The sequence below is a fragment of the Petaurus breviceps genome, unplaced genomic scaffold, assembly GCF_028583685.1.
Source record: "Petaurus breviceps papuanus isolate PSGF00001 unplaced genomic scaffold, PetGlider_PUasm1.0 90919, whole genome shotgun sequence".
NCBI lineage: Eukaryota > Metazoa > Chordata > Mammalia > Diprotodontia > Petauridae > Petaurus > Petaurus breviceps.
In genome coordinates, this window is record NW_027187378.1 from 36,169,300 (window position 1) to 36,193,326 (window position 24,027).

At 36.9% G+C, this 24,027-nt stretch overlaps 1 protein-coding gene across 7 annotated transcripts in view; it reads left to right on the forward strand.

Moving 5' to 3' along the window:
- SLC20A2 (solute carrier family 20 member 2) overlaps positions 1 to 24,027 on the forward strand; it is a 116,619-nt gene that overhangs the window by 73,830 nt on the left and 18,762 nt on the right. For all 7 annotated transcript variants that reach the window (XM_069075807.1, XM_069075806.1, XM_069075805.1 and 4 more), the window contains exons 4-6: positions 4,634 to 4,774; positions 6,428 to 6,513; positions 8,591 to 8,687. In XM_069075807.1, the coding sequence (XP_068931908.1) occupies positions 4,634 to 4,774; positions 6,428 to 6,513; positions 8,591 to 8,687 (324 nt within the window). The remainder of the gene's footprint in view (positions 1 to 4,633; positions 4,775 to 6,427; positions 6,514 to 8,590; positions 8,688 to 24,027) is intronic.

Genomic DNA, 24,027 nt, shown 5'->3' on the forward strand with positions numbered 1-24,027 from the left:
TTTATAATTATAATGCATTATTAGATCACTAAGAAGTAAAATTTATCTGTAATCACCCATTTTGATGGCTTACTTATGAAGTTCCCTTAGCATACATTAACATATTTAAAATTTTTTTTCAATAATCAACTGTTTAAAAATCAATAACAGTTTTGAACAATTGAATTTTTATATTCCAAATTAATTCTGGAGTAGTAAGACTAATGTCTTAATTAGTTGCATATGTTTTAACTAAATTCCACCTTTCCACAGTCATCTTAATCCTCTGTTGGCTCTTGTTTTGACTGCCAACTCTCTACCCAGGGGAGGTCTCTAGGATTTGGTTTCTGGCTAGGAGGTGTTTTTGTCACCTATTTACAGTAATAAGCTTTTCTTAGACTTGTCTCAAGTAAAGGGAAATGTGTTCAGAGTTAAATGGGATATGCTCATGACCTGAAATGCTAGTATTAGAGTGCATTTTTCCAACCCCTAAGATGTATCCATAGCCCTTAGGCAGAAACCTGGATTTGGGGATGCTGCTGGGCTCTGAGATTCATAGACTGTTAGAACCAGAAGAGACTTTCAAGATCATTTAGTCCAGGGTTTCTTAATCATTTTTGTGTCATGTATCCCTTTGGCAGCCTGGTCAAGCCCTTCTCAGACTAATGTTTTTAAATGTATAAAATAAAATACATAGGATTACAAAGGAAACCTATGATAGTGAAATAGTTATCCATTTAACAGCTAAATCAATTAAGATTGAAATAAAGAGGTATTTCCCCCCATCCAAGTTTGAGAACCCCTTAAGAGCCCCTGATCCAGTTATTTGCTAAAGCCCCACATAAAATTCTAAGACAGAAATGTGTTTGAGTGTAGCTGACTGTGTTCTTTCTCCTTTCCCAGGTAGAGGTGGCAGCAGACAGATGATTCATGCAGGCAGGGTAGGTGGGAGGAGAGGACCAGAAAGAAACCCTAGCAGCTCTGGCTTGATCCATGTAGTGGGGAGGGTACGGGAGCACTTCTGGGGCAGTAAGAGAGTCACTAATGCACCATGGTGGGCTACAGTGAAGTTTTGCCAGCCCTGCAAGTTGTTTCTTTTACCACTAATTTTGCTTAAATAAAGATAGCATAAGGATTGTCGTGTCTGATTCAGGGTAGCTTATTTCAGCAAGGATATTTTGAAAGGACTTGTTTGAGGTATCTAATGAACAGTGTAGGCTACTAGTCTCTACCGTAGAAAGTATCTGTTTTTCAACCAAAGCATACAGCATTTTAATTCTAACACTTGTCATGGAATTTTGACCTCCTCTTCATTGAAATCGCTGATCACAATTTGTTTAACATTATCAAAGTTTCATTTAGGGAGATGAGAGAAATTTGGAGAATTCACTTTTGTTGTAATAGCAGTGATAACATATTAATACTTATTCAAACCTAGCTATAATTAAAATTTCCCATCAGGTTGATGTGGATAAGATGGAAGGAGGGGTGTTTGGGCATAGAGTAAGAAGGAGAGAAAAAAGGCGCAGCATCCACTGAATCTCTTTCTTCCCGAAAGGTGATATTGTAACAGAAAGGCTTTCCAGAAAGCACAGTACCAAAAGGAGTGTGGCTTAAATGTTTGTATTGCTGTTACCTGACCATATGCTAGGACTTGTCCAGAGTATCACCTCCCCGATCACTGGCTCTGTGCCAGGAAAGTGAGAGGCTCCTGGATGCCCATCACTTTAACCACCACTGGAGCTGGTCGCCTAACTCAGGACTTTCCCTTTTTTCTTCCTTGATGGTACCTGTTGGCCTTGTTTTCTTTGGCTTCATTCTTCTTGGTTTACACTTAGACAACATCAAGGTCCTCTCCCCACTTTACAGTAAAGGGGTAAGATTTAATGAGGTTTTTATCCACCAAAATAACGGGAGTCCTTTGGACCTGGGAACTCTGTAAACCTCAGGTGTTTTTGGTTTTGTGGTTATTCCTGCCCTTGCCAAAACCAAGGCTCATCTGTCCAGGTGCCTGGATTCTCCTAGTCCTCGTCTTCTAAATTCAACATCCATTTCTTCTTTTTCCCTTCTTCCCCTTGGTTCCCTCTTTTTTTTCCCCCCTTCTTGGCTCTTTTACTTTAGAAACTCTCCCTGCAAGCTCTGTGTCTCCATGTTTCCTCGTGATGCTGTGCTGAAGTCAGGTTGGTTCACTCGGGCAGGATGAGTTGTAACAACTGAATTTCCTGCAGTGGGCTTGGGGCCTTGTTTTGTTTTCCTTTCACTCCACAGCCCCCACCTGGCTTGCTCATTGCCTCTGCTCCTTTGCTTTGACTCCTTATGCTAGCTGCCTCGTTTGAGACTTACCAGTGTTTGCAGAAGCCTCCTGGGGACCCCAGCCTCTGGGGCATGCTGAGCATCTTCTCATGGCAGCCCCTGCAGCTGCATGAAGAAACCATTGCCCTGCACTGCCCCGACCACTTTCCTCCTCCCAGCAGCCCTTCCAGTGACCACTCCCATGCCCTTCAACTCTGAAAACACCTATCCCTTCTTTGTGGCACCTATTCTCTCTCACCTCTTCCATATCCACACTGGACCTTGCCTCCACCATTCTTTTTCTTCTTCCCAAAAACCTTTTTGTTCCAGGATTTCTGTCTTTTCCCACACCCTCCTATTCTTTTGTCTCATACCCCCAATCCTAACTATAATTTCATCCTTTCATTTGTGTGCTCCTTTTCATTTCCCACAATCCTTCTCCTCAATCCCAAACCTAATCCTTATCTCCCTCTCCCCTACACCCAAAATTCTTCCCCATTGTCCTTGATCAAATCCCCAATGTTAATCCAGGGTCTTTCATTTTTTTTCTCCCAAGTTTCCTCTCTGGCTCTTCCTGTCCTTTCAGATGCCCCATCATTCCATTCCATCCTCCCTCCCTTTCTTCCTCCTCCAGTCACTCCCTGTGTCCCCTGCCTTTCCCCATAAGCTTTCCTGCTCCAGGACATTATTATATGGTCAGCCAGAGAAAGCAGTAGCAACTTTCATGAAGGAAAACTGCAAGGTCTGAATTCAGTTGGGTGAGTTTTTAATGTTCTGTTACCTCATTAGAATATTTTTAAAAATTTTAATGTAAATTGAAAAATTCTTTCTTAAAAAGCTATGATTTCATATCATGGAGTGCTCTCTTAAATCTTAAATTTTTCCTAGTGAACCACTGCCAGATTTGGAAGTCTCGGGGCCCACGGTGTACAAGCCTGGGTGCTGCCATGGAGCTCGTTTCCAGTCCAGTGGCTGGCAAACACACTAGTGGTCACTGGCCTTCTCTCTCCTTCACACGTTTGGTGCATGCACATGTCATTCCCTAGCTTTCATTGACTCAAAGGTCAGCATGCATAACACTCATTGATTGAAGCAGCTGTCTCCGTTGCTTCACAAATAGGTGGTTAGAATTGCTGGAACCATACAGACATTTGTTTTCCTGTGACTTATAAGATTTTGTTTGAATAAAATGCCAGGAGTCTGCCTAAAAGTACTGCTGCTGCTGCCAAGCAACTAAACTTTTCTCCAGAATTAACATTTGGGATTAATAACCTACTCTGTTTATCAGCCAAAACCTTTGTTCCCTTACAGCTTAGTATGAGCATTTCAACAACTGTTTCTGAAAGTGATCTCTCCCAGCTGAGGTTTTTAATACTCATTGCAAAATTTGATCTGCTTATGAAAATGTATTCTGAAGAGAACTAGAGCCTAGAAAAATATCAAGCTTAGAAAAGACAGTGACATAAAGGCGAAATGACAGTGTGCTAAACTCAGATATAATTTTAACTGCTGAGCAATAAAAGGAATAAGGGATACCTACCATGACAGGCGCTATCCAAAAGTGAATAGCCATGAGATAGTGTGAAAATGTCAGGAGCACCCCAACAACCCTCTTTTGGTGGCTAAAGGCCAAAAGTAACGTTGGTATGTTTTGTTGTGGTCTGAACTGGCATACCAACATAGTGATGTGAGAACGGAAAAGGACCACAGACATCATCTAGTTCCACCCCTTTATTTTAGAGATCGAGAACCTGAGACCCCAAGAAGCCAGGTGATTTGTCCAAGGTGACACAGCTGATTGATCTGTGAGCCAGGTCTGCCTGAGCCCACTAATCTGTAAACAAGAAATGATTAAAGAATTGTGAAATCTTGAGGCGGGGAGGTGGTGCAGTGAATAGAACACCGGCCCTGGAGTCAGGAGGACCCGAGTTCAAATGCGGTCTCAGACACTTAACACTTACTAGCTGTGTGACCTTGGGCAAGTCACTCAACCCCAATTGCCCAGCTTTCCACCCTCCAAAAAAAAATCGTGAAATCATATAGTGCAGATATTATCATAATTGTTTACTTTTTAGAGTCTTTAATCCCTTGCTTGGTTTTGACCAAACTACATAACAGAACAGGTTCATCATTACCACCACCAATTAAATTTAGAGAAGTTAGGTTGATAAGCGAGATAAGCATCAAAAGTGAAGGATTTTATGTATATCTTCTGACTAAACATAGGAGAAATTTTTTTTAACTAGATGGAACACTGTATGAAAAAATATTCCATAGAAAGACTAATCTGAGGAGTTATTGTTAAGGCTTTTACTAGATGCTCTTCATCTGATTATTTTTCTTTTCATCTTTCATCTTCTAGGTTCTGCTGTTTGGCAGCTAATAGCATCTTTCTTGAGACTTCCAATCTCAGGAACCCATTGCATTGTGGGTTCTACCATAGGATTCTCACTTGTTGCAATTGGTACAAAAGGTGTACAGTGGATGGAGCTTGTCAAGATTGGTAATTGTCATTTCCTTTCATATATAGGGATAAGTTGAGAGAATCTTTGTCAGTGAGAAAAAGTTTTACAGAAGGATGTCTTCCCCCTTTTCTAAACTCTGCACATTTTTTTTATCATATTTTGATTGTTCAGAAGTCATATGTGTGATATTATTTCCTTGAATTGTTGTTTTGTGTTTGAAACAACTATAATGGTGAAATGTTACATGTTAAAAGTGTTTTTTAATAGTCATTCCTTTTAAATATCCATTAATCACTCAGTTTTAAAAAATTAGTGTCTGTTGTTCCCAGGAGGAACAGAAATAGAGTGTAATCAAAATGACCGAGATCAGCTAGTAAGCCCTTTTGTGAGTAAAAATGCAATAAATTAATAGGAAATAGAGTTTGTGGCCATGGGAAAACCTCACGTTGCACTAAATGATATTGAACTCATTAAATACCTAATATCATCTGATCAGTCTGATATCTGTCTGTCATGGATTCCACCCAAGGGAAGCACACTGGCTCTCCCCATGTTGGCACCTTCATAGCCACCATACAACTTATCTAATGTCATGGCCTTAAGGAAGAACAAGGCAGTACGGATGTGGATGGAAGTGCCAGGAATCCTGACATTCCACTAGATATTTTTTACTATCAGCAACCCAGTAAATAAATCCAACCCCATAAGTACTCCACCTCTCTCCCCCATCCCTTTTAAAGCACACACCAGCCCCAAATCATTCCCAGGAATTCTGCTAAGACACAGCATGATTCTGATCTCTTCACTCTTCCCTCTTTCTCTTATTCTCCCCATTAGTTGATCATTGTTGATCAAGCCCAGTGTAACCTGAGAAGGTCTTAAACAAGCTTAATACCTGGCCTCACAAGCAGTGACCCAAACCTCTAAAGGTGTCCCTGGCATTTCCTTGAAGTTAAGAATTTTCTCAGAGAGTACTGAAAACATTAGCATAGCCTCATGAATGTCAAAAGGCTAAAGAACCATTTGGGAGCATTTAGTCAACCGAGACCAATTTGGGGGTTGTTCAACCTAGGAATTGGTATAGCTATACTCTGGTATAGCAGCTGTACTCTGTCTCTGTGATATAGGGGGAGGAGAAAAGGAGTCCACTGAGCATTCTAAAATCAGCTTCCTGAGAGGAAGATCAGAGAAGGAAATGACATGACTGTGTACACATATGATGTCTGTATTCTTGTGTTACTTTGTGTGTATTTGTATAAATGTTAACTGTATATGTGTGAGAAACTGATGCTGAGACTTTATATATAAGATATACCTTAAGCTGGCCCCTGTTATCAGCGTGACCTTTGTAAATCTTTAGGATCAAAGTTTTTGTGGGCCTGATAAGTTTTTAACTATTCGCAAAACTAAAATAATTTATATAGGAAAAATATTTGGTTTTCAAAAAAGAAATTAGGAAGGACAAAAGAAATATTTTTGTCATTAATTAGGGAAAAGTTATAAATGTCTTTGTCTTTTGCTAACTAAAACACATCCTTTAAAAATATGTTTTGATGGAATTGTAAAATAATTGAAGGAATCTTTTTATGTGTAATGTGTCAGTTATCATTATATTATACAAACTCATCCATAATTTTGTAGAATATTAACATTTATTAGATGTTGTGTTTGTTTTTTTTTTAATTATTCAGTTGCTTCTTGGTTTATATCTCCACTGTTGTCTGGTTTCATGTCTGGCGTGCTGTTTGTGCTGATCAGACTTTTCATCCTAAAAAAGGTAAGCAGGGTTGATATCCTCATTATATAGTCTGACTACTTTGACAGTCTTTCATTGCGAGTAACATTGGGAGGGACATAGCCCTCTGGGAGGGAGAAGCCTACTTTGTTTTAAGGAACAAGAAAGGAAATTTCTAGGAAATTAATTGTTCAAGGATGGGATGTCTCTCCCCGCCTCTTGCCCCCCAGTTCCCACGCACACACATCTCCCTAAAGTCAACAGGAATACTTTCTTTATCTTGTAATTTAGATATTAATCAGTATCCTTGATATAGTACAAAAACATCCCAAGAAGAAAAAAGTTCTTTCCTGAAGTTAACATTTGTAATGTACAAGACTTTTCCAGGATCTGGAAATTGTGTAGCTTTGCACTGAAACACTCCTGGAGTTTACTGTAAACCTGAGTTATTTCCACATTGCCTATGATTCAGCAGCCTTGACAGACTGATGATTTGAGGAGAAAAATAATGATGGAGTGAAGGGAGAGAACAGAAAGACATAGTAGAAAGATTACCAGATTTGAAGGTAGTTGGCCTGGGTTCAGATTCTGGCCCTATGTGATCAAGGCAAGTCCTTTAACCTCTCTTTGGCCTCCATATCCTCATTTATAAAAACGAAGGGGTGGGATTAAATGGCTTTCAAAGTCCTTTCCAACTCAGTCTCTGATCCTGAGATGAAGGGAGTATCTATTCATAAGAACATCTTGAAATGTAAATGAAAACATGCTCAGACTATTAATATAGACTGTGGTACATCCTTTAATTTTTCTGGTAAAGGATCTTCATGATGCCTTTGAAATTAGGCTGAAAAATGCTCTGGAGAGATTATTTTTGGTGAAGACCATAAACTGTGTTCTTCCTGGAGAATGGCATTGTTTTCCTTAGTGGCTTATCTAGTGATCCATTCTAGAGTTTCTGTTTTATGGGTGACTTTAATGTAGTATCAGCCACTTAAGATTTGACTGTTAAATGTTTTAGAAGAATTGCAGGTAAGGGGATAAACAAGTAACTGAGGTTTGGTTTCTCTTATTCTAAGAGTTTTATTAGGTTTCTCAGTGAGTTATTCGTTGAATAAACTGCACTTCAATAATTTGAAACTGCCATTTTATAACACAAATGACTGGGTGAGTTTTCATACTGAATGTAACTAATGAATAGGAATGCTTTATAAAGAATTTAACTCTTAATCTAAGCCAAGCCAAAAAGAATTTATTAATCACCTTCTGTGTTCAAGTTATTGTGCTAAGTGCAGAGACTACAAATACAAGATAAAAAATAGTCCCTGCCTCCAGGAAGCTTATAGTCTTTTGGAGTTAAATTCTTGTTCGGTTGTGTTGGAATCTTCATGACCCCATTTGGGGTTTTCTTGGTAAAGAAACTGCAGTGGTTTGCCATTTCCTTCTCCAGCTCATTTGACAGATGAGGAAACTGAGGCAAACAGAGTTAAGTGACTTGGCCAGTGTCACACAGCTAGTAAATGTCTGAGGTCAAATTTGAACTCGGGTCTTCCTGCCTCCAGGCCTGGCACTCTATCCACTGCACCACCTAATTAGTCCATTTAACTACTAAGAGGAGTTAAATGGAACTCATATCTCAAGAATCATCAGAGTCATCAACAGAAACAAAATTGTTCCTGTACATGTTTTAGAGAAGTATTCTTTACCTTTTTTTAGGGGATCATAGCTTTAAATTCATTTTTAGAAGTAGTCATTAAACATAATAAAATGAAATTAGCCAAAGGAGTGTGTGCTATAAACTAGAAACTCTCCTCTCTGGCCTAGATGGACCTGTACTTATTAATTCTTTCCTGCTTGTAATTCTGATGCAAGACTTTGACCCATCTGCTGGCACCAAATACCTGGGCCTTTGAATAACCATTTGTTTAGGGAAAACTGCCTTATACTGGTATCGTGGGGTCAGTGTGCCACACACCCTCACAGTGGGGAAATGGCCAGCCCTTCCCATCACAACTAGAATTGGGGAGAATGTCTTACAGCCTTTTCTTTTGTTTCAGTTTGACTATGTTGTTTATAGAAGCTGATGAATTTTGACATTCCAACGTGTCTCATTGTTACACAGGAGGACCCAGTCCCCAATGGTCTCCGTGCACTTCCACTATTCTATGCTGCTACCATTGCAATTAATGTATTTTCCATCATGTACACAGGGGCACCAGGTAAGAATTACTTGGACATTCAAGTCCAGTGGGAAAGGATTATATTATTTTTTTTAAACAACTCTGATTTTCTTTTTATTCTTTGTCTATGAGAGATGACTTTAGAGAGTGGTGTGGTGTAATAAAAACAAAGAGCATGGAGCTAGATGGCCTCAGGGATCCCTTCCATTTCCAAATCTGTGATCTTATAACTTGGAGTCAGAAAATGTGTGTCTGAATCCTGACTCTGTGCCCTTTGGGCAAGGCCCTTCACATCTCTGGAGATTGACCTCTTCACATATAAAATAAGGGGGGGGGGGAGACTAGGTGGTCCTTAAGGTCCCTTCAAACTCTAACCTTCTAGAATTTGGACAGTAAAAACATTATATGTTATTACCTTGAAACTGAGTAATAAAGCATTTGCCTGCTTTTGCACCCATAAGTTTTTATGACACTGCAATTACAAAGGCAAAAAAATATCATTCAGAGCTACCAGTCAGGATTGTAAATGACTAACTCAGCCCTTCTGTGATGGTTTTTGGTTTTGGATGTATATATGTATATGTACATGAGAACTTTAAGTATCATTTCATCATTTTTTCCTTTTTCTCTTTGCAGATAAAAGATTGATGAATATAGTACTCGCTAATTACACATATTAGTGTTGATTAATAGTTCACATACTAAGTAAATATTATTCTTTTACATTCAGTTTTTGTAAAATTCTCCTTCTGTTTTTCATCTTGAACTTAACCAGAGCCTGCAAAAGTTTCAGGAAACTCTAATTATATCAAACTACCTCATGGAAAGACTGTTATTAATTGTATTACTTAATATACTGTAATAGATGCAATTTCCTTCATTTCTTCAGGGATCTGTGACTTCATTGGTGTGAGGACACTGTGTACCTTATGGTACACAGAAAGTGTCACAAAATAGCAGAATGGCATTTAACATTGTGTAGATACAGATCACAGAAACTCTATGACTTAGTCAAAAGAAAAGAAATTTTCACGCAGCAGTCACCCTTTGGGGCCTGAACCATTTTTTCTGTTTTCTTTACAAAGGAGGGTGCTCTTTGGACAGGAAAGGACAGAACAAAAAAATTTAATAAGGAAGATGAAATGTAAGAGAAATTAAGAGATGGAAAGAAAGCATCCGTCTTGATCTCTCATTCCTTCAAGTCCCATCTAAACTCTCTCCTCCTTCAGGAAGCCTTTCCTGATCTCCCTGTAATTGTCGTGTCTTCCCTCTGCTGATTATCTCCAGTTGATCCTGTAGCACATCCTCATTTGCATGTTGTCTTCCCTGTTAGACTGTGAGCTCCCTGAGAACAAGGACTGTCTTTTACCCTTCTTTGTGTCCCCAGCACTTAGCACAGTCTGGCCCATGTAGAGGCTGAACAAGTGTTTACTGGCTGACGCCTCCTAACCACATCTTGCAGCAAACACTGTCTTGTCATATTCATATACCGCAATTCGTTCATCACAATGTGTAAACGTAAGGCTTACAAGGCTTCTGAGTGGTCAGCAGACCACTTCAGCATCTAAATCGAACATCACAGCATCTACCGATAGAACCTAAGTCAAAGTCATTGTCAGGTGAGAAGAATACATAAAGATGGGGACATTGATCTTGAATATAGTCGTTCCAACCCAACCTGTTTGTTAAGCTGTGTATTCCAAAAACTGGGAAGTGGTCATTAAAATAATATCACTATACTTAGAGACAGCGAGGGAAAATAGTTGCCAAAACAAGGAGACCAAAAGAGCCCAGAAACTGCCTCACACAGCAAAAACCTGATCTCCTCGCCAGATAGAGATATTTAGCAACTAAAGGTAATACCTTTATAGAGTACAGGCATAATTGCACATTATTACAGAGGAGAATGGAAGATCATAAACATATATTACCTCGAAAAACAGTAATAAAGGTTTAAAATTAAACAGACCTTAAGAAAGCTAGCAAATACAGATCCTCTTGAAACTGTTTGCAGGTGAATCTGTAAAGAAGATAATAAGTAGGAATGAAATGAAAAAGATCAGCAGTCTTTTTCATTAGCAGCAGTGCTGGAACTGCCACATGTGGATTCTGCCACCTCTGTACCTGATAGACAATGTAAAAAATGTAATAGTAGTATTTAAGAAGTTGAAATTGGAATAGAATAGCTGGACCTAAACCAAATATGTACCAAAAGCATGGGGACTAAAAGCAACATAATTTTAAGCTACTCAGGGATTATTTTTCAAAATAGTTCCAGAAGAATGGACATAATATACTTTCATTTCAACTATTTATAACACCAACTCCAAACCAGATATATGTAGTTGCCATTTTTTCCTTTCAACTTCTAATACTTGTTTGTAGTATCTTTTAACAATTTTCAAAGTCCTCTTTTAAAAATCTTTTTCTGTGCCCTTCAGTCATCTCCCATCTTTATGTACTGATTCCTCCCCTATTTGCTCACATTTTCCTCATCCTTTTTTTAAAATAATATTTTATTTTCTCTCCCAGTTACATATTAAAAATTTTTTTTAACATTTTGGGGTTTTTTTCTAAAGTGTCAAGTTCTAAATTCTATCCCTTTCTCCCCTCCCCCTTCCCTAAGACAATAAGTCATACAAGTTATACATGTGCAGTCATGTAAAACATTTATCTATTAGTCATTTTGCACAAAAATACTCAAAGTAAGAGAAATAGTACGCTTCTGTCTGTATTCAGACAATATCAGTTCTTTTTCTGGAAGTGGATAGCATGTTTCATCATGAGTGTTTTAGGATCATTTTGGATTATTTTATTGTTGAGAATAACTAAATCATTCAGAGTTATTCATCAGACAATATTGCTGTTACTTTGTACAACATTCTGCTGGTTCTGCTCATTTCACTTTGTATCAATTCATGTAAGTCCAGGTTTTTCTGAAATCTTCCTGCTTATTTCTTATAGCACAGTAATACTCCATCACAATCATGTACCACAACTTGTTCAAGCATTCCCCAATTGATGGGCATCCCCTTGATTTCCAATTCTTATCTACCACAAAAAGAACTGCTATAAATATTTTTGTACAAATAAGTCCTTTTCCCTTTTTTAAAAAATATCTTTTGGATACAGACCTAACAGTAGTGTTACTGGATCAAAGAGTATGCAGAGTTTTATGGCCCTTTGGGATAGTTCCAAATTGCTTTCCACAATGGTTGGACCAGTTTATAACCCCAGCAACAGTGCGTTAGTGTCCCTGCTTTTCCATGTCCCCTCCAGAATTGACCATTTTCCTCTTTTTGTCATATTAGCCAATCTGATAGGTGTGAGGTGATACCTCAGAGTTGTTTTAATTGTATTTCTCTAATCAATAATAATTTAGAGCATTTTTTTCATATGACTAGATAGCTTTGATTTCTTTCTCTGGAAACTGCCTGTTCATATCCTTTGACCATTTTTGTTTTGATGTTTGAGATCTGGTACAGCTAGATCACACTTTTTTTTTAATGGATTCCTTTCATATTCTTGACATTTTGTTCTTCCAGATGAATTTTGTCATTATTTTTTTGAGCTCTATAAAATTTTTTGGTAGTTTGGTTGGTATGGCACTGAATAAGTAAATTCAGGTAGAATTGTCATTTTGATTATATTGGCTCAGCCTACTTATGAGCAAATAATATTTTTCACTTGTTTAGATCTGACTATTTATGTGAAGTGTTTTGTAATTGTATTCATATAGTTCCTGACTTTGCCTTGACAGGCAAGACTCCCAAATATTTTATGTTGTCTACAGTTATTTTAAGTGTAATTTCTCTTTCTGTCTCTTGCTGCTGGACTTTGTTGGTACATCTCCCCTATCATTAAAAAAAAAAAAAAAACACCTTTTCTTGAACCTGCCATCCCCTCAAGCTATCTTCCTAAACTTCTTATTCCTTTTTTACTGTCAAACTTCTAGAAAAAGCTATCTACATTCAATACCATCCCTTTCTCACTTTCCATTCACTTGAATTCTGATTCCTGATCCCCCCTTTTACTGGAGCCACTTCTCCCCCAGGGTTAACCACAGTCTTCAAATTGCCAGATCCAGTGTTTTTTCCTTAGTCATTATCCTTCTTGATGTCTCTGCTGCTTTTGATGTTGTTTGCTACTCTATCCTCCTAGGGGATACCCTCTTCTCCATGAATTATCATGACACTGAACTTTTCCTGTTCTTTTTCTACCTGTATGACCCTTTCTTCTCAGCTCCTTTCATGGATCATCATATCCGTTCTGTCCCCACTCACACAGCTGTACTTCAAGTCTCTCTCATCTGGACCCTCTTTTTTCAGTCACAACTAAGCTTCAGTCTAGCTTTCTAAACTAATAATCTCACATTCCTGACCCTAGCTCTGCTTACATTGGCCTACTTGCTACTCCCTGTACACTTGAGTTGTTCAACGTCCTGCCTACACGTCTTAATCAGTCCTGCTTGTAATGAATTGTTTCTGGTAACATTCATTTCCACACTTTTTTGCTAGGAGTATTAATTCTGACCACACCTCTTTTGAACTAGCTTTGGGAGTGTTTTAAAAGAGCAAGGTATTACAAAAAACTTAGAGGTGAATATTTTGGCAACAGTTTTTATTTTAATCCATAATAGTTCACGCTTCACAATATTTTCTACTTTTTTGTCACCTTGACACCATTGCTTTAATTCTGTTAAAATTTATAGATATGTTGGCCCTTAGGGTTAACGTCTTTGAGTTTTCTTATTGGTTTCAGGAAGACAATTTGTGATATAAAGAAATTTCTGTACACACACATGTATAAACGTGTACACACACAGTAACATTAAGAAAAATAATGACAATAATTTACTTACACCATTGGAATAAAAGGCAGGGTTATGTACAATTGGAAAAGAAATTTGGCTAGCCACATACCACAAGTGAGAGACAGCGGACAGAAGATATGAAGAGTATACTAGGACCCTCAAAACTTAAAAATAAAATGGCAAATGAACAACCTTGCAGAACCCTCTATCCAGTGTTCTGGATAGCTGAATATCAGAGCCTCTGTGGAAGATCTGTGGAAGTATCCTGAGATCAAGATTAAAGGCAATAAGTTCATTACATATTTTTTGTGCTAGGAATGGGCCATGGTCACTGATTTTATCTAGTCTTGTTGTAATTTTCACTCTGGATCCTGGGTGGCCTTAGAGAATGTTTTCATAAAGATTTTATAGAGATGAGAATGTAAGCATATGACTCACCTTCTTTGTTGCCTTTTTGATTGCTTTTTGAATGCTCTTGTGATCTTGCAGTTATTTCCTCTTTAAGGTTCCTTGAAAATCAGTCCTTTAATGCCTTCAGAACATGTATGACCTCCAACAAAGATTTTTCTATATCTATTTGGACAGATCCAGCCACTCTTTATGACTTAAAGTGTCATTTCCCCTTCCTCACATAATACTTAGTATACTGATGTATTAGAATCCAAATGTTATAATTCCACTGCCATCAATGATGAGAATATATCACTATAGAATCACTGATAGAATTATTGTTGTTTTTTTTTAATCTTTATTTATGGTCCTCTTTCCTCTTTCATCTATTAATGCTCTTGAGATCATCTAGCCTTCTGGTCTTGTACCAAACCTTCTGAAAAAAAATTATAATTAATAATTTTGCTAGAAATCTTCTGACATCCTCCTCTATAATGTTTTGCAAATGAGTTTGTATTCTAAAATGGTATTATCCTTGGCTGCCATGTTTCTGCTTGGCAAAGAGATTAAGTCTCTTGTTTGTGAGGCAGTTTCAGGGCTTTTGGTTCTATTCTTTGGGGCAGCTGTTAAGTTGGTTAAACTTTTCTTTAAATAATTATTTTTTGTTATTCTGAACTCTATAAACTCCAAGAAACATGAAATTTCCATATACAAAGAATAGAAAAAAAAAGTTTCTGTATGAAACCATGAATCTCTATTACATATATCCTGCCTGTCTGTCTCCATTTGAATTTCTCTCCTCTTCTGTGCATTAAAAAAAAGTGCTTCAGTGACCCTCTTTTCTTTCTTTTCTTCTCTTTTGGGGAGACATCGCTATGACTAGTTGCCATCTTCTACAAATTTTTAAATAAATAAATTGTAATACTTGTAACAAATAAGTAAAGTCAAACAAAATAAATCCACATATTGGCCATGTCCAAAACGTATGTGTCATTCTGCTCCTCTGCTCAGTCATCTTTCTTTCAGGAACTAAGTAGAATGTTTCATGGTTGATACTCTGGAGTCATGACTGGTCATTGCATTGATCAGAGTTTAAGAGGTGTTTTTCCTTGAAAGTTGTTTTTCTTTAAGCTTTTGAAGAAATTATTCTCCTGGTTCTGCACACTATACTCTGCATCAGTTCATATAAGTCTTTACAGGTTTTCCTGAAACTATCTTTTTCATCATTTCTTATATTGCAGTAATATTCCATTACACGGATATTCCATAATTTGTTTAACTTCCCCCAATTGATGGGCACCCCCTTAGTTTCTGGGGTTTTTTGCTACAATAAAAAGTGCTGCTAGAAATGTTTTTGCACATAAAAGTCATTTCTCATTTTCTTTGATCTCTTTGTGTTATAGTAGTGGAATTTCTGGGTCAAAGGGCATGCATAGTTTAGTGACTTTTTAGGTATAGTTCCAACTTAACAGAATGGTAGATCAATTTTTAGGTCCCCCAACAGAGTATTAGTGTCCCTGTATTCCCACAGACCTCCAGAAATTGTCATTTTCCATTTTAGTCATCTTTGCTAATCTGAAGGCTATGAGATAGAATTTCAGAATTATTTTAATTTTTTAAATTATTTTAAATAATTTGGAGCTTTTTTTCACATGGTTATTTATTTTGAGAACTCTGCCTGATCCTACCCTTTTAACATTCATCTATTGAGGGATCATTCATATATATATTTAAATCACTTCCCTATCTTGAGTATCAGACCTTTATCAGAGTGACTTGCTACAAAGAGTTTTTCCCGGTTAACATTTTCCCTTCTAACTTAAAAACACTGATTCTATTTCTGCAAAAGCTTTTTGATTTTATGTAATCAAAATTGTACGTTTTCTCTACTGTGATCCTCTCTTATCTTGTATTTGATCAGAAACTCTTCTGTATTCCATAATTGTGAAAGGTATCTCTCTCTGCTTCTCTTAATTTAAATTTAATTCAAATTATGTGACCTTTTATATAGATCATGTATCATTTTGGAGTTTGTTATGGTATATTGCATGATAGGTTTTATCTAAAACTAATTTCTGCTAGACTACTTTCCAGTTTTCCCTGCAGTTTTTGTCAGATTGACCTAACTCCTATAGTTAGGGTCTTGGAGTTTATTGAACACTTTGCAGTTATGTTCATTTGCTTCTATTTTATATAACTAATTTGTTCCACTAAACTCATTTTCTGTTTTTTAATCAATACCAAATAATTTTGATGATTACTGCTTTGTGGTATATGTTGAGATTTTGTATTGCTATGCTGCCTTCTCACTTTTTTCATTTTGTTCTCTTAAAATTCTTGACCTTTTCATCCTCAGATGAATATTGGTTTGTTGTTTTATTTTGTTTTTCACTTGATAATGAAACCTTATGGTAATTTGATTGGCATGACACGGCATAAGTAATTCAACTTGGGCAATTTGTCTCTCTAATTATTGGTCTTTCTTTAGTCATGTAAAGAGTATTATTCTGTAATTGTAGTCATATATTTCTAGATGTGTTTTGGTAGGTAGACTTTAAAATATTTTATCCATTATGTAGTTATTTTTAATGGAATATCTTTTTTCTAGCTCTTCCTGTTGGTTTGTTGGACAATACACAGAAAAATATATTTTATAAGAGTTTTTTTTAATATATAGCCACTTTGTTGGAGTTATTATTTTAATTAATTTTAGTTTTCCAAGTAGACTATCATCTGCAAAAAGTGATAATTTCGGTTTTTATTTACCTACATACAAACTGAGAATACTTTTGATGAAAATATCAAAAGAATGGCCAGGCATTCACAGTTCATTAACAGAGCCATCCGAATATGTAATAGACTGCCAGGGGAAGTAGTGGGTTCCCCTCAATAGTCATCTTCCAACAAAGGCAGGTAACCACTTGTTTGGGATGTTTATGGGGGATTATGCAGATGTGGGTTAGCCCTGAAGTCCCTTGCAATGCTGAAATTTCTTTGCTTCTGCAAAGAACATCTCCTCAGCTCAGTGGATACCTTCCTCTTGTTCTTTTTGTATTTTTAGGGTACCAGCTCAGCACTTAGACCTACCTTTTCTAGAGAAGAATATCCTCGCTATCTTTTATTCTACTTTTTGACTAGCATAAATAAATAGCCTTTATATGTGTGCCCATTACTATTGTAACATTTGCAGTTTAACCCTAACATACTTCTGTTTCATCTTACAAGTGCTGGAGTATTCAGACCCATATTTCCATATGTTTGTATAGACTATACAGTATTTTTGTACTGTAACAATGGAGGAGCAATTTGTTCTCCATTTCTTACCAACTCTGAGTGAGAGAGGTTCCCCAGCTCCTTCTGCACTCACTGACCCTCCACAGCTTCTCCTCCTATAGAGACCCTAAATGCAGGAAAAGCAGAGCCCATATCAAGAGATGTTGACCTTGTTTGACTGGGGCCTTTTTGAATGGACCCCATTTCTGGTTCCATGCCCAATCACCTCCTCCCCTTCACTAAATGTTTAGCAGCCTGGAACCAGTAACAATTCAGTAACCAGTAATACACTTTCCAAATCTCTTCAAGGCAATGTAACACCATTGACAATGTAAGGACCATAACAAGTTTGGTTCAGTTTCTTTATTCACAGGGTACTTGAAAAGTCCCCTTAACTTTGAATGATTTGGAATACAGATTTTAAAGATGCTTCAGGTTAAAGCTGAGCCACTATTCATCATATCTTTGCTAGTCAGAAAAGTAAAGCTGAAGATTAAAGGTAATTCAGTGGCTGAATCTAAACTAGAATCTTGAATTCTCAGAGTTTATTCTGGGCAGTCAATTATTTTTGGCTAGTTTATCTCAAGAAACTAAGGTTATGCCCTACTTTATTTATTCATAAATTGTAGTAATGCCTCTATAGCTTTTATAGGACTTGTAGTATTTATAGCCTACCTATATATAGCTCTACCAGAGTGCTATGATACAATCACTTGGAAACAACTAGAGATCTTCATGAGAAAGTCATTCCCTTGCAAAGTATTTTTATTAGAGATTTTGTTGCATATAAAACAACCCTAAAATTTGAGAAACAATTTTTGTTCTGGATTTATAATAGGTTTTTTGTTTATATTTTTTATCTTAATAATTTTGTATCTCCAAAACTTTTATTTCGATGAATTTGGTATAATTTAAAGCTGCAAGCAAGCAAATTGGCAGTTTATTTTTTTTAATGATAGCTTTTAAAAGCACTTATGTTCTTAGGGTATGATGACTAATAACTAAATTACCTGATCTTTATAGGCCCTTTCTCTTTCTACTTATTACTATTCTATCTACCTATTTTAGGCACCACTTGATTACTTGTTCCTGCTTTTCCTAGGGTTTATTCATTATCTTTTGTCTTTTTTCTCTTAATTTCTCTACATGTACTGTCCAGGCTCCTGCCCTAATTATTTAGTCACCTGGTTCTCCTTCTCGAGTCCTATAAACAAGATAGGAAAAGGATACTTCCCTCCAGTTTCAGACATCTGCACACTTAGTCTGTTTCCTTTTTGGAACCTGCTTCATTGGGTTAAGGGCAAAATTTTAAAGTGAGGGTAGTAAGGAGCTTGCTGAATTTTGCTTACTGAGACTATGACCTTCAAATTCTTATTGCTTTACCTGATCAACTTCCCTTACCCTCTTTAGCTGACTTGGCTATTCAGATCCTTTCTTTCCCCCATACACTCCAAACTAGACTTTAAACCAGGCTTACTAACTTCCAGTGTTGGTGACCACAAGTGGTAAAACTCTTCTTCCCCTTTTTAAAAGAAGTTTTACTGAGGTCTTTTATTCTTCACATTGACATAGTTTTCTCCAGGCCCCCTCTTTTTCTCTTCTGCCTTCCAGAGAGCCATCTTATATCATAAATACTGTTTTTTAAAGGAAAAAAAGGGGGGAGAGGGTCAGCATAACTGAGAAAATACATCAAAAATGTCTGAAGGCATGTGCTCTGTGCAGTACTTGTGAATCTTCGAACCTGGCAAAGAGGGTACGGTTGGAGTGCCTGTCTCTTTTGAGTCAGGCTTGTTCTTTACCATTTTGGAACATTCACTTTTGATTTGGGGTGGGGGTTGTTCTTTCCATTTACATTGGCATCATCATTATATATATAGTTGTCTTGGCTCTGCTTACCCACTCTGTATCAGTGCTTATATAGCTGTCTGTATTTTTCTGTATTCATCACATCCTTCATTTCTTACAGCCCAGTAAGAAATTTATATTTATGTGCCATTACATTCAGGTACCACAGTTTTGTTTGTACATTTCCCAATCAATGAGCATCTACTACTTTGTTTCCAGTTCTTTTTTCTTTTCTTTTTTTTTTTTAAAGCAATTGGGGTTAAGTAACTTGCTCAAGGTTACACGGCCAGTTATTTCTGGGTGTGGTGCTAAGTATCTGAGCCCAGGATTTGATCCCCAGGTCATCCCGACACTGGAGCCAGTGCTGTAACTCCCTGAGCCACCTGGCCACCCCTAAGCAATTGGGGTTAAGTAACTTGCTCAAGGTTACACAGCCAGGTGTTTCTGGGTGGGTGCTAAGTTTCTAAGCCCGGATTCAATCCCCAGGTCATCCCGACACTGGGGCCGGTGCTCTTACTCGCTGTGCTACCTGGCTGCCCCTTCCAGTTCTTTTCTATCACAAAAAGTATTGCTATACATATTTTGGTGTGCTAGGGAACTTTGTTCTAATCAGTGACCCTTGGGGTATAAGCTCAGCAGTGATATTCCTGGGTTGGAAGAGTATGGACATTTTAGTCACTTGATGTGCATAATTCCAAGTTGCTTTCCAAAATACTTGTACTGATTGACAGTTCTACCAACAGTGCCCCAGTGTGCCTCTGTCTTCCCCCAACTCCTTCAGCATTAGCCATTCTCACCTTGTATCATGTAGTAAAGCTCTATTATCCCCCTTGGCATCCAGCACACTCCTGTTGGAAAGTCAGAGCAGGGTTGAGGAGTAATCACCTGTAATCAGCAATAGCATCCCTGCAGAATTTGCATTTAGCTGCTAATATATGTTTGTATTCAGAGGCTTCTGTAGATGTATTCTTTTATATTCTCATTTATTTTGGGCCTGTCTCCCCATTAGACTACCAGCTTCTCAGTGTTTGTAAAGCATTTTGCAGACTTTAACATGCTATACAAATATTGGTTATTAACCTCCTACCATATTCTGTACAGCATAGGTGCTTAATAAATGCTGTGAGATGAAACAAGAAAAAGGATAGTTTGTACGGACAAATTTGTTTCACGATATGACAAAACCTACTTAGTTGTACTGTCTACTAAATGAATCAAGTCATTTCAACTGAGATTAAACACTATTAAAGATGAGTAGGGTTCATTCTGTGAATGACCTTTAAAGATGCTGTATATTTGAATGCTTAAAACATGCATAATGACATATAATATAGAATAATGAACCCTGATAAACACATACATGGCTAGGAAATTGTGCAGTTCACAAACAGTATCCATTCCCATTCTCTTGATTGGTTAACATGATTCTGCCTTAATATCCATTATTGGATGTTGTTAAAAAGAGTTTCTCCATATTCTTATTCCATAAACAGCTAATGTTTCAAAGGCAAGAATTATGAAATCCATTGTCCTTAAAAAACCTCTTCATTTCTGCTCTTTTTTAAAAAAAAGGAGAGAGAGAGATTTGTGTATGTGGTCAGAATGTCTGCCATGTACATTTTACCAGTACTACTGAATGCTGAGAAGCCAGAGGAGGCCACAGTAGTTTGGATGCATACGGTGTTCCAGACCTCAGCTTTATTGACCTTGTGGGGAGATTGCCTGACTCATCTTGTAATTACATTTGTCTAATCATAAATTCAGAGATTTACCAGATTCACTTAGACCCTTTTTCCTCTGCCTACAAATATGCTCAATCCTAAAAAATTCACAACCCTTTCTTGACCTTGCTCTGTTAAATTGAGCTAGCATCTCCTTTCTCTTCTCCTTTTCTCTGCCAAACTTCTTGAAAGGGCAATCTGCATTCATTCACTTTTCACACTTCTTACAACTCACTCCTCAACCCCTGGCAGTCTGGCTCCTTTCCCCACACTCTATTGAAACAATTTTTTCTAAGGTTGCCAGTGGCCTCTGAACAAAGGGTCAACTCCAATGACCTTTTCTTTTTTTAAAAAATATTTTATTTTTTCCCTAGTTATATGTAAAGACAATTTTAACATTCATTTTTTAAAAATTCTGAGTTCCAAATTTTCTCTCTCCCTTACTTCCCCCCTTCCCTAAGACAGTGAGCAATTTGATATAGGTTATATGTATTCAATCATGCAAAACATATTACCATATTAGTCATGTTGTGAAAGAAGACACAGACCCAAAGGGGAAAAAAACATGAAAAAAATACAGAAAGTGAAAAATAGTATGCTTCGATTTGCATTGAGACTCTATCAGTTCTTTCTCTGGAGGTAGACAGCATTTTTCATCTTGAGCCCTTTGGAATTGTCTTGGATCATTGTATTTCTGAGATTGGCTAAGTCATTCATGATTCTTTATCATACAATATTGCTATTACTGTGTACAATGTTCTCCTGGTTCTGCTCATTTCATGTTGCAATCGGTTCATATAAGTCTTCCCATGTTTTTTCTGAAAGTATCTTGCTCATCATTTCTTATGGCACAGTAATATTCCATCACAATCATATACCACAACTTGTTCAACCATTGCCCAATTGGTGGTCATCTCCAATTCCCAATTATTTGCTACCACTAAAATAGTTGCTGTAAGTATTTTTTGTACAAATAGGTCGTTTCTCCTTTTGAAAAAATCTTTTTGGTATACTAACCCAGTATCGCTGGATGAAAGGGTATGCCCAGTTTTGTAGCACTTTGGGCATAGTTCAAAATTATTCTCAAGAATGGTTGGATTGGAACAGTTGACAGTACAGTAGACAGAGCACCAGCCCTGGAGTCAGGAGGATCTTAGTTCAAATCCGGACTCAGAGAGTTGGCACTTACTAGCTGTGTAACCCTGGGTAAGTCACTTAAACCCAGTTGCCTCACCAAAAAAAAAAAATGTTTGGATCTGTTCACAACTCCACCAACAGTGAATTAATGTCCCAATTTTCCCACATTCCCCTCTGAAATTTATTCTTTTTCTTTTCTGTCATATTAGCCAATCTTATAGGTGTGAAGTGGTACTTCAGAATTGTTTTGATTTGCATTTCTCTAATCAGTCATGAGTTAGAGCATTTTTTTCATATAACTATAGATAGCTTTGATTTCTTCATCAGAAAAATGCCTGTTCATATGCTTTGACAATTTGTCAATTGGTAAATAACTTGTATTCTTATAAATTTGACTCAGTTCTCTATACATTTGAGAAATGAGGCCTTTATCATAGGCCTATTTATCTTCTTCCTGTAAAGATTGTTTTCTGGCTTTCTGCTTTCCTTCTAATCTTGGTTGTATTGTTTTTGTTTGTACAAAACTTTTAAAATTTAATATCACAATTGCCCATTTTGCACCTAGTAATTCTCTCTATCTCTTGTTTGGTCATAAATTCTTCCCTTTTCCATAGATCTGACAGCTAAACCATTCCTTGCTCTACTAATTTGTCTTTTATAGTTACATCATGTACTTATGTTGATTTATCTTGGTATATGGTATAAGATGTTGTTCTATACCTAGTTTCTACCATACTGTTTTCCTATTTTCCCAGCAGTTTTTGTCATATAGTAAGTTCTTGTCACAAAAGCTGAGGACTTTGGGTTTATCAAACATGCAGTTACTATGGTCATTAACTACTGGGTCTTGTGTACCTAATCTATTCCACTGATCCACAACTCTGTTTCTTAGCCAGAACCAGATAGTTTTGATGATTACCTCTTTATAATACAGTTTGAGATCTATACAACTAGGCCACCTTCCTTCACATTTGTTTTCATTAATTACTTTGTTAACCTTGACTTTTTGTTCTTCCAGATGAATTTTGTTATGATTTTTTCTAGCTCTGTAAAATTTTTTGGTAGTTTGATTGGTATGGCACTGAATAAGTAAATTAAGTTAGTTATAACTGTCATTATTATTATATTGTCTCAGCCTACCCATGAGCAATTAATATTTTTCCAGTTGTTTAGATCTAATTTTGTTTGTGTGAAAAGTTTATTGTAATTATGTTCATATAAGTTCCTTGGTTTGTCTTAGCAGATAGATTCCCAAGTATTTTATATTGTGTGCAGTTGTTTTATTTTATTTATTTTTATTTTTTGTTTTGTTTTTTAAAACTTTATTTTAGACTCAAGGGCCAGAATATAAATACAGAATAGAGAAAAGAAATAAAAACATATCATAAACTTAAATATTGGAACTTAAATACAAAGAAAGGGAAAAAAAAGCATGTTGTGTATATAGTAGAACATAAGAGAGGATTCAAAATATGTAAATAATTAAAATTTTCATTTCAAGAAAGCCTGTATGTATAAATAATAACAAGTATAAATAATACTTGTGCTGAGAATTGTCCATCTTCTCCTTGCTTTCTTGTAAGTTTTCCTTTGTTCTCGGCTGTGCATTTTTTTTACTTTCTTCTTTTTTTTTTCCTTCCCTCACCCTTCCCAGAAGGCTACGATAAAGTTTAGATGTTTCTCTATAGCTGTAGGTATATACATACATACATACATACACATACACATATACACATATACACATACTTTCCCAAACATATTCTATTCCTGATCTTTGTTATTTTAAATGTAACTTCTCTTTGCTGCTGTGCTTTGTTGGTAATCCAGTGGCCTTTTCTGCTTATCCTCCTTGACTCACCTCTAAGATTTAACAGCATTAGTCTCTCCCTCCCTCCTCAAAGCCACCCCCTTGTGGTTCTCCTCTTACGTCTTTTTCCTTCTCCTTTGTTAGCTCTCCATCTGCTTTCTCTCTTCTAGAATGCATAGACGTTCCTCAGGCCCACCCCCCCCTTCTTTTCTTTCTCTCTGTTCTCCTCCTGGGCTGCAGCACATATGTCTGCATTTGCAGCTGTACTTCCTTATAGGTGAAAACAAGATTTGTCCCTCTACCTCTGACCTGCTGGTTTTTTCTGTATTTTCATTTACCTGATGGACATCTCCACCTGTATGCCAGGTTCAACCACTCTTCATGGTTCCCAAA